The 12401-nt window shown below is 36.4% G+C and overlaps 1 protein-coding gene across 1 annotated transcript in view; it reads left to right on the forward strand.

The window, feature by feature from the left end:
* The first annotated feature begins 5639 nt into the window (after positions 1-5639).
* The window catches only part of LOC149820852 (phosphoinositide phospholipase C 6-like), a 132147-nt gene continuing 125385 nt past the window's right edge, over positions 5640-12401 (forward strand). Inside the window, exon 1 of the mRNA XM_089982403.1 lies at positions 5640-6086. Within this exon, the coding sequence (XP_089838529.1) occupies positions 5742-6086 (345 nt within the window). The 5' untranslated portion in view covers positions 5640-5741. The remainder of the gene's footprint in view (positions 6087-12401) is intronic.

Here is a 12401-nt window from a genome sequence, read left to right on the forward strand (position 1 = left end):
AGGGACGCATGGGTTGCCAATATTTCCACGTTGCTTCTTCTCAATCTCCAGATTTTGACACATAGGTTCCCAATATTTTTTGAAATATTTGAGGTCATATTGTTGTTCTTTATAATCATATGCTATGGCACAAACACCTCTTTTGTTCCAGCTATCCAATTGTTTCTAGAAGCGTTCGTGCCAATTCACATTCCTGGCCCCACCACTATTCATCTTCCATCTCACTTCCACAGGCTGCTTTGAGGTAGACTGTCCCGAGCCAGCTTGTAGGATAACTTGACTACCATGCTGTAACTCGACTTCAGATTTGCTAAACAACCAAATATCGCAGCCAGACAGTTTAGCAACCTCAGTAACAACCTCTTGGTCCTCGTCCTCCCCATCTTCATACGATCTTCACACAACCTGTACATTGGAGATTGTGGTTTAGGTATAGACATAATTATTCATGCTAATGAATGACAAATATTAAAACGATTTATAATAATGAGTGCTAAATATATTACAATGATTGTTACTAATTAGTGTTTTGTATTAAAATGATTTACACTAATGAATGTTATATATTACAACGATTTACAATAATGAAAGCTCAATGCTAAAGCGATAACACTTTGTACTAACAAAGATAAAATCCCACAACAATCATTACTTAAGAATGCTAAAGATTACAACAATTTACACTAATGAAAGTTAAATGCTAAAGCGATAACGATTTGTACTAAGGAATACCAAATCCGACAATGATCATTACTTAAGAATGTTAACCATTATAACGATTTATACTAATAAATGCTAAATAATAATGCGATAATGATTTGTACTAACAAAGACAAAATCCTGCAGCGATGATTACTTAAGAATGCTAAACATTTCAATGATCTACACTAATGAAAGTTAAATGCTAAGCGATAATGATTTGTACTAAGGAATACAAAATCCTGCAACGATCATTACTTAAGAATGTTAAACATTAGAATGATTTATACTAATGAATGCTAAATGCAAATGCAATAACGATTTGTACTAACAAAGATAAAATCATGCACCGATGATTACTTAAGAATGCTAAACATTTCTATAATTTACACTAATGAAAGTTAAATGCTAAAGCGCTAACGATTTGTACTAAGAAATATAAAATCTTGCAATGATCATTACTTAAGAATGTTAAACGTTAGAACGATTTATACTAATGAATGCTAAATGTTAATGTGATAACGATTTGTACTAATGAATAAAAAATTCTGCAGGCTTAAGAATGCTAAACATTTCAACGATTTATACTAATGAATGATAAATGTTAAAATGATTCTAAATGATTTTAAACAATTTACCTCATTTAATTGCATACCATCTAAAATTAGCTTAGCATTATCCTCATTAGCATTTATTGTAGCTCATCGATCGATCTTGGGAAAACCACAAATCGCAGCGCCACACTAAGGATGCAAGGCGACAATATGCTCCCACGTCCAGGCCTACAAAAACAATATATGAGTGAGACTATAACCTTCAACGATCTTAGTCTACAACTACCAAATATGTAATAAACAATTACCTGAACAAATGGCCAAAACCCTTCGATGGTTTTTATATCCTTACTCTCACGGTAAAGTTGACTGTACAAGTGTGCGAGCATAGCAACACCCCATGCATAATTGTCGACTTCATCTAAGTCTTCCAAGAACTACAACCACATGTGACTTAACCTCAAACCAGACAAATCCAAAAATAAAATAAGTCTAAAAAAATAAAGAAGAAAGCCGCGCAACTCTTGGTCAGCTTTTTTAGATGCACATGTAGAGGACCGACCTTCCCATTTATTATGAAAAGAAGAAACTTTCATCGATGTGAAATTGCTTCCACCAGAAATGCATTGACCCCAGTCCTCCATCAACATTTCTAGAAGGCCCGTGCACTAGTCCCTTGCATTATAGTTTGAATCCCGTGCTAAGACAACACTTTCATGACATTTAAGACACGTAATCCGTGCCACATCTTCTAGGGTCATGGTGATCTCAAAAGCATCAAACTGGAATGTGTTCATCTTATGATTCCACTTATTGACCAGGTGGGTCATGGTGTTCCAGCACATTTCAAAATAATGTTGGTCTAGAAGGCCGCCGAAGGGCATATTTCGTAATCGGTCCTTCTGATATTCACTCAGTTGTCCATACCACCGCCCTCTGAGCTTTTCACCTGGTGCTTTACTTTTTTTTTTGACCTTCTTGTAACACAAAATAACATATTATTCGTATCAAATCACAATTAGTCACATTTGTAGTTCTACATGTCGCTGTACACAGTAATCACTATATATAATAATCATTCTACACTCGTTGTCACTATAATCGTATACACAATAACCGATATAAAAGTAATTGCTGTACGCACTAATCGCTATTACGGTAAATGCTATGCATATGTCACAGTAATCGCTATACATAGTAATCGTTATCACAATAATTGCTATACATAATAATACCTATCACAGTAAATTGTTACGTAATTGCTATATATACTAATCGCTATTATGGTAATCACTATACATAGGTCACATTAATCGCTATAAATAATAATCATTATACATAGCAATCACTATCACATTAATCGTTATACATAGTAATCGTTATCACAGTAATCACTATACATAATAATATGTATTACAGTAAATCGTGACAGACAAGAGCGATTTACGTACCTTAGTCACACTTTTCTCCTCTTTATCCCCTCCCTCCTTCCTCTACCTTTCTTGTTGCTCTATCATTTGCTCCTCCTCCTCCCTCCTTTGCCTTTCTTGTTCTCCATTCATTCTCTCTTCCTCTGCCTTTTTTGTTGCTCCTTCGCTCCGTCGCCTCACTCCTCTGCTTTTTTGCTTCTTCCTTCGCCTCCTTCCTATGCTTTTCTACTTCTTCCTTCCTTTCCCTTTCCTTCCCTTCCTTCTCCTGCTTTTTCCTTTCCCTTTCTTTATCTTCCTCGTCCTCTTTCTCCTTCCTTTACCTTTTCTTCTCTTCTTCGTCATCTTTCTTCTTCCTTTGTCTTTCCTTCTCTTCCTCGTCCTCCTTCTCTTTCCTTTGCCTTTTCTTTTCTTCCACGTTCTCCTTTTCCTTCTTTTCCTCATCCTGATGCTTCTTCTTTTTCCTTTCCTCTTTCATCTTCATCATTTGCCTTTCCTTCTCTTTCTCCTTCTTCTTCTTCAATTGTCTTTTATTCTCTTTCTCCTTATTCTTCCTTTGCCTCTCCCTCTCCTCCTCTTCCTCCTTCATTTGTCTTTTCTTCCATTGCTTTTCATTCTCCTTCTCCTTCTTCCTTTGCTTTTTCTTCCTTTGCTTTTCATTCTCTTCTCCTTCTTTCTTTGCCTTTTCTTCTTTTGTTTTTCATTCTCCTCCACCTTCTTCCTTTGCCTTTCCCTCTCCTCTTCCTCCTTCATTTGCCTTTTCTATCTTTGCTTTTCATTTTCCTCATCCTTCTTCCTTTGCTTTTCCTTCTCTTTGTCTTTAGTTCTTCCTCATCCTTCTTCCTTTGCTCTTCATCTTCAATATCTGATGAATCAGACTCCATATTATAAAATTCCAACGTTTTGTCCCTATCTTTATCATTCTCAATCTTCATTATATTTTGGTACGTTTCATAATGCTCATATATATCGAACTTGCGGATAATTTTTTCAGTAGTCATTCCATCGAACAACGGCAGCTTTCTTATCGTTCAAATTTTAGTCATTGCTAACCTACACAACACATAAATTTAACTGCATCATTATATATTACAATCGCCTCCCCAAGTATATATTATTCAAATTATCATATTTGTTACACAATCACCAACATTACAAATTATCGCAATATTTGGCTTCATAAGTAAACATCGTTGTAAGATTTAGCAAACTTGAGTACAAATCAAGGTAACTTTACAAATACACATCGCTACTGCATCAAGCGTATAAATCATTGTTGCTTCAAACGTACAAATCACTACTGATTTAAATGTATAAATTGTCCATCCTTCAAACTTACAGATCGTTGTAGAAATCACACCCTTCATAAGTACATATCGTTGTAACGTTTGAGCTTCATAAGTAAACATTGTTGTACGATTTAACAAACTTAAGTACAAATCGTGGTAACTTCATAAATCATAAATACACATCGCTACTGGTTCAAACGTATAAATCGTTGTTGCATCAAATATACAAATCGCGACTGCATGAAATATATAAATCATTGCTGCATTCCAACATATAAATCATTGTAAAAATTTAACCTTCATAAGTACATATCGTTGTAATGTTTGACCTTCATAAGAACAAATCGTGCTAGATATTTTTTGATGCCCAGGTAGATAGGTACAAATCGATTTGTTTCAATATGAAAATATGTGTTGTTTAGCATGAATAGTACAACCAGTTGTAAGATTTAACATTCAAATTTACAAATCGATTTGTTTACATAACGAAACTTTACACGAAACTCATCAAAATGATAAGAGTTTTGGTAATCCGACAGTGGAGGAGAAACACCCAGAAGGTAGATGCAGTCGATGGTGGCAACAATGCTCCCACTGCACAGACGACAACAAAGGTTGCTTCGACGGCAGCAGACGATGATAAATGGTATTCTGGCGGCAACAGACGATGGCAAATGGTGTGTCGTCAAAGAGAGCTTCTGTTACAGCAGATGGTGCAAAAGTTTATTGCTTAGGGCAAAAATGAAACTTTTGGACTTTGAAGAGTTAACATCATCCTTCCTATTCTGGATGAAAGACATTTTTGTCATTTTCTTGAATCATCATTTCATGGCAAAAATGATGAGAAAAGGTATTTAAGTCTTTGCAACCACATCAGACTCCGACGCTAAGTGATGCCGACACACATGGGGATACAAAGCCCACGTGCTTATAAAGGTGGGGCTCATTCGGAACCCAGACCTGCATGTTCGGGGGTTTGGGGGAACATATAACCTGCTTCGCACTCAACACTGTGCATGGAGGAGCTGCCTTTTTGGCCACCGTGCTTAGATAACGACGCCGTGGAAATTATACTATGCGTTTGTAACGTTGCATGGAGTTGGCGTACGCAGCCCAAACAAGCTTGGTGAACTTCACATGGCTCGGTCGAGTTGTTCATCAGATTGTTCTGAGTTTACTTTCAAACTGTGACGGCGTAGAAATTTCAGCCCAGAATTCTCGCCAGAGGTCTTCAGATTCCAACATGAGAATATCTATGGTGCCAAATTCAATAGGAACTGGATCCAACTCCCAAGCACCCGACGAGGCCGAGCTGAGTCCATCATTGTCCAAGTTTTGCTCGTCTAGCAAACCGAGCTAGCTCGCTTCCACGATCTGAGCCGGTTTATTTCAGTTCGCAGGTCCGTGGGAGTGGACGTGGCAACTTGCGGGGCAAGGAGAAAATTTTCGCAAAGAACAAGAGCAGCGTCCGGCGTCGGCGAGAAAGAAAGAGAGAGAGAGGCCGAAGCATCATGGTGGCGGAGGTGAAGGATGCGAAGCGAATAATAAATAAGCAAGAGAGAGAAGGAAGAAAGGTCTCCGAGGCGATAGATCAGGTGAATCAATTAGTGCGTGCCACGTGTCAATACTTCACCCTCGTTGAATACACCCTCGTTTCGTTGATCATTCCCCCAAACTGTTCCCACAAGTGCGCACCGTCCTCTCTCTCTAGTCCCTAGCGCAGAGACAGCAGGACCAGGGAGAGAGGAGAGAGGAGAGAGGAGAGGTGAAGAATGGGGAGCTACAAGATGTGCGTCTGTTTCACGAGGAAGTTCAGCGCCGTCGAGATCAAACCTCCCGACGATGTCAAGGATCTCTTCAATCGGTACGCGAACGCGGGTGGTCAGATGTCCGCGGAAGGCCTCCGGCAGTTCCTGGTGGAGGTCCATAAGGAGGGGGGCGGCGGGGCGACGACGACAACAATAGCGGCATCCGTGCAGGCTGAGAGAATCATCGAGCAGATCCGACAGCGTCGCGGGCCTCTAAACAAACTAGCGCGGCACGCCCATCTTCTCTCCCTCGACGACTTCTTCCATTTTCTCTCCTGCCCCGATCTCAACCCTGTTCTCGAGTCCAAGGTACCTACCACTGTCCATCACCTCCTCCTTAAAAAAAAAAGCCTCAAATCCACTCTCACGTTCGAATGCTTCCCGTTTCCTGTTTGGTAAATGCATGGTCCCAAGTTTCCTTGTCGAGATATGACACCACGTCGATCGACTAACACAAAGGTGGTATCCGGGTTAAGCAGTTGACATAGGGGACTTGCTCCTCGTCTGGCTTGTACCGTTTTTGAGGAAATTCTTCTGGAAATTTGGGATCACATATTTTTTTTGTTCAAGTATGGATCATGGTCATCAAAAGTTTGACACAGAGAACCCTGTTTCTTATGGATCCTCTCTAACAGAGGCATACAAATTTTGTGCTTTACTTATCCTCCTCCTACGATCGGAGCCTTCCAACACACTGTCTGCTCTAATTTGATCTTCGTCTTTTTAGTACTATGTAGCAGAAAATCAAATGTGAGAGCTTGATCTGATTCATCTTACCACTTAGATGCATTTGTTATGGTTCCTCTGTGAGGAAACACGCTATGGATCGAGCTTTTTAATATAAAAAGACCTGATTTTCTTAATCATGTAAATTTGATGCGTTGCATGCAGTTGATTTTTTACGCTCTTCATACACATCACAACCACATGACCCAAAATGTATTTTACTGAAAAAAGAAAAGAAAAACTATGTTGATCTATCTGTAATTGGCATTGGAAGCACCATAATAAGTAGATAGACACTACCTCTGCTGTACTCGCCAAGATGTTCAAGGAAATTCTCATGATCTCTTAAGAGCATAATCAGAACAACTTTTCCTTGCTATGTACAAAGCTAATTTGAGCTGTATATACTGTACATGGCATGAATCCTACTCAACTTCATTCCTGCATTTGTAATGGTCTTCCTTTTTGCTGACAGGCATGTTGGGGGATAACCCCTGTGTGATTCAAATACGAGACCCATCAGTTATTAAAATGTTTAGGAATGACACACATGTCCTCATTCATTAACCATAATTTGATCCTTACAAAACTTAGATTATGGATATGAAATTATTTAATAAGTTGGTTTAGCTTTTGTTCCTTTAGGCTTGTTGTTAGCCATGACAATCCAAATGTTCAACAGATTTCTACTGTCAGCAAGCCGAAATCTGGTTATGGTGAAACCATTATCCATCTGGATATAAATAAATAATATATATATATATATATATCTGTAATATCACATGTTTTTATACTATGTTAAATTTTGAGTTTTCAGAAAAATTGGCTAAGTGTTGTAGTAAAATCGATAAATCTTCAATTTTAGGTGGCGTCAGTTGAATCTAGGTTTGACCCAGGTTTCAGTGACAAGACCTAAATGAGCCAATTAAGATGTGGTAAAACTTTTTATTTTTGACCTCTAAAATCAAGCAAAATTGAGGTTAATTTCAGGCAAAATTCGGAGGCGAAATTCAAGTAATATATCATTAGATGCACCTTGAAATTCTAAAAACATCGATATTTTATTTTTCTAAATTCGGGCTATGGTTGGCCCGAAAATCGCATTTTTCAAAAAAGCCCGTTTCGATGTGATCGGTTCCAGATTGGATTGGATCGGACCGGATCTGATCCATTTGATCCAATTTATATGGATATGGACTCAGTCGAAGACCCATATTAATTAGGATCTGTCCATATGGGTATTGGATATGTATTTGGATAATAGATCCGGATCCAGATCCAAAATCCAATCCCAACCAATTTAAAGTTTTAAATTTAATATAAATGTCAAATTGAATGAAATTTGAAGTTAAAAAGACTCCCAGAGGGGTGAGACACCCTCTGAAACTTTTTAGAAATTTATTAATTAATAAATAAATAATTAAATATAAAAAATTAAATATTCCCAAAATTCTTTTGGATAGGGCAGCTACCTCCCATGTAGGGATTCTAAAAGAGCCCAAATGAGGTTAAAGTAAAATAGTAAAACAAAACAAAATACCAAATGGATAAAAAGTAGTTAAAAAGGAAAGAACAAGTTAGAGATAGAGTTCTACACTGGTAGAATTCTATTTTCAAGCCAAATGGGTGAGAAACTTGAGAAGGATGTCACTCTCTCTCTAGAAGACTAAAAAAAAAAACTATAAACTCGCCCCTCTCTAGATTTCGTTTTCTAGATAGAGAGAGAGAAGTAAAAAGTAAAAAGAAAGAAAAGAAAGAATGAAGAAAAAAAAAGAGAGAGAAAGGGAAAAGAGGAAGGAAAGAAGGAAGAGGGCTTCCTTCCGTTCTGATCATCCGACGTTATTTTTTGGTCTTTTTCCATCTCCGATCGAAGGTACGGGTTCTTCTCTTGATTCGAATGAGGAAAAATAACTTAAATTAGGTTTATGTAATGTTTTTGGTGGAAATAAAAAAGAAGAAAAGGGGAAAAATCCGATTTAGAATATAAGAATATGTATATATATGTATATACATAACGTTACATTGATTATGTATATATATATCTATATATATAATATAATTTCCTTTCTTTTTCAGCCGATATATATATATATATATATATACATATATGCCTATGTGCGTATATATGTATATATATACATGTAATGTTGAATCAGTCAATTAATTTTATTTTCGCATGTACACGCTGTTTGATTTCTGTGCATATAGTTGAATTTGTCCCACTGTTCACAAGGACAGATCTGTCACACTGTGTGTGTGGACAGATCTGCCGATCACCATAGATGCGCAGATCTGCTGATTAAATTTACCATATGACTATGCTCAAAACTGTCCTCTTTCCCATGCTCATAGCTGAATTTTTTTTATGACATCAATGGTCTGCTTAATGTGCATATACATATATATTCACATGTGAATACATATATATATATATATGTATATGTATGGAAGAGTTGGGTACCTAGATCGCAACCACGGTTTGGGGTCAGATTTGACCCAAGCCATGTCTGCTGCAGGGTTTTTTTTATATATATATATATATATATATATATATATATATATATATATATATATATATATATATATATATATATATATATATATATGAATGAGATTCCGATTTTCTTCTAAGATGTATATGCAGTTTCTGTGTAAGGTAAGCATATTCATCATATAGCGATTATAATTAAGGATGCATAATCATATTTAATACATAGAAATCTATTAGCTGATCTTCTTTTTTTTAGTCCTACACTGAACTCAGTTACAATAGAGTTCAGATCTGGATCTATTTTCATGTGTGGCTGGTATAGATTCTGAACCCAATAGGGTCCAAATATTCATAGTGTCAGATCTTGTTTATTTGATGTTTTGCTTTCTTTTACATGAAACGTGTATGCTAAGGATTTTAAGAGCACTTATTTGTTTTAACTAAGCATGTGAGAGGCTTAATAGCTTGTGTAAGTATTTCAAATTTTATTTTATTCTATGGGTGTATGCACTGATTCTTATTGTTTATGTTCATGTACAAAATTCATGTAGTATGGGGATCCAGATGTTGAAATCTTTTTATGCATTCATGCATTGATCTTTCTTTTCGATTAACAGTACATATATATATCGAGGCTGGCTGATATAAAAAAGATTTAGCCCAGCTGAGTGTTGTCAGCTGGGTAGTTTCTCAGAAAATTTTAGCCCAGTCGACTGCTGTCAGCTGGGTAGTTTCTCAAAAAGATTTAACCCAGTCGACTGCTGTCAGTTGGGCAGTTCTTACAAAGAAAAAGTAATAGCCCAGTCGACTACTGTCAGCCGAGTAGTTCTGAAAAATAAAATTAGCCCAGCCGATTGTTGTCAGCTGGGGCAGTTGTCCAAGTTTTTAGCCCAACCGATTGCGGTCAGCTGAGGCTGTTTTCACATCCATAACCCAACTAACTGTCATCAATTTGGGGCTGCTGTGTATGGCCTGCTGTTTAATGCCGAGCTCATAACCGACCCTTGTGAGGGTCATGAGCAAGCTGCTCATGCTCGGTTTCGCCTATGATATGATTGTCATGAAGCTAGTTGATGCTGCCATGTGGGATGGTATCAGAACAACCTTTAAATTTCAATTTTTATCTATGTTAGCAAATTTTTTTGTATGCTGTCATGATTTGAGTGAATATTATGTGTTCTTATTGCTGCCATATGATCCATTATCATGCTGTAAATTGTGTTATGCGAATAAGTTTGTGGGTTGCTGTAGGACAGGGTAGTGCTGCACACGTATGTGCAAGATTGTCCGCTGTTCACTGCTTTGACAATATGTTTATGCATGAGAAACATGCTTCCAATAACACGTTACTGCTGACACAACTGTTGTTATTAGTATACCAAGAAAGTAGCATCAATGAATGTTGATTTTCCTGGTGTCCCGACATTAGATGTTGATTTTTAATGTTCTGATGGATGGTGTTGATTCCTAATATCGGTCGAGGAACAAGTGTGAAACCCAGTAATAAAATACAATTTGTGTGCTAAGTTATAACTGAGAACATATCTTGAACTTTGAGAATTTGTTGTACTCATTTTGAGTATCCGCGGGTTTTAATGAAAAATGAAACTAAACTTGTATGTATTTAATAGGGACATGCATGCAAAAGAGAACTCTGATAATAACTTAATAAATTGTTCATGCATGTGCATTAGAATCATGCATATTTACTCTTTGGCATTCGTTCATGCATTTTTAACTGTTCTGTTTCATGTGAGATATTGTTAATGCATGATAATTGCTTTTAATGCTTGAATAATAATTGGTTTATGAGATGTTTGTTGTTATATTTTCTTTGAAAACTTGCATGAATTTGATTTATGTTGTTTCTTGCCTGTTTGAATTTTTAGAGGAATTCGTAAAAGAATCTTTGATTCTTATCCAGTACTATTTATGTTTTTATAGGATTTGATGCCCAGTGATGAGGACGTCTGTCATATCGAGCCTACGAGACTGCGTGACTACTTCTGATATTATTTTTGGGGCAGTGTGACTCTATGACTTTAGACATTAATTTAATTTTGTTCTTAAACTTTGATTATTGATTAATAAAGTTAGTTAGTTGATTGTTGGTTCAATGTAAGATATCTTGTAGTTTGGAATGTGTTAAGTCTGTGAGGCCCCGGATCCTTGGGTGTTGGTTTCCGCAATTGTTTAAAAAAAAAATTCACTTTTCAACGAGGATAAGTTGGGGTCTTACAATATCCTGCTAAGACTGTAAAACCCATAATTTTTAAGGATTATTAATAAATAAAGAACTCATTTTTCATCTCTAAATTAGAAATGTGTTTCTCGAATTTTATTTATTGGTATATTACATGTTCATTTGTTTATTCAAGCCAATCAAGGCATAATTTGCATTTATAGAACTATTTTGGACTATAAATCACTATTTATATATATATACATATATATATTATATTTAAATATATTTTTGATGGAGTTTATAAATTATTGGAGTGTATTTGTGTGTTATGTGACTCTTTGTAATGGTTTATAGGGTAATTTGCTATTTTTGGCTAATCTTGTTATAATTGACATTTTTTTTTGAGTTTTTGGCATTTGCGATCGCATACGAAGGGTTCGTTTTATTGCTTGGGTAACGGTCTTTGCGGACTTCGAAAGCCTTCGGCCTTTTGGGTATCTATTAATTGTTCTTCACATTATTAAGGTAAGATACCTTAACTGAACTTATAGAGAACATGTTTAGGCACTAATTGTGTAAGCATGATGTTGTTGCACTGAATATCTAAATGAATTGCAAATACAATTTATGCTCACACACTTCACTTAGCTGTGGATATCTAGGACTCTTGTGATTGTAGTTCGGGGATCATGCTTGTCATGATTGTAGTTAACGAAATATGGAGTGTGTTTGCTGCAGGTACACCTGTGTGTGGGTTTGAATGCTCGTGCACTTATGAATATATAATATGTACGCAATATGTGCCATCATACTTTGGTTTGCGTATACTATGTTGCTTTGTGTGTTTGTATGAATTTGATACATGGTGCACATATAACTACTATGAATGTGTGTAAGTCGTGTTCGATGCATACTGCGAATGTTATAAATTGTTTTGAACTTGTATGTCTTGTTTGCTTGAGAAATATATGCGTATGATGTACGGTGGGATGGTCAATGAGATTTTGACCTATCCTTATACAATTATATCTAAGGTGATATATCGATTCATGTGGTGAAAAATGCATCTGACTTTTATCGTGTGTGCAAATCTCGAACTATATAGGAGTTATGTATGTTGAGGTTTAGTTGCTTCGTATTATGAAATGTGCATGTACACGTATTCATGCATAGAACTCATGTTTTGTTTACGCATCCTTCGAGGTTCAATTTACGAAATGCA

Source organism: Nuphar pumila, chromosome 12 (genome assembly GCF_984573655.1).
Source record: "Nuphar pumila chromosome 12, dmNupPumi1.hap1.1, whole genome shotgun sequence".
Taxonomy (NCBI): Eukaryota; Viridiplantae; Streptophyta; class Magnoliopsida; order Nymphaeales; family Nymphaeaceae; genus Nuphar; species Nuphar pumila.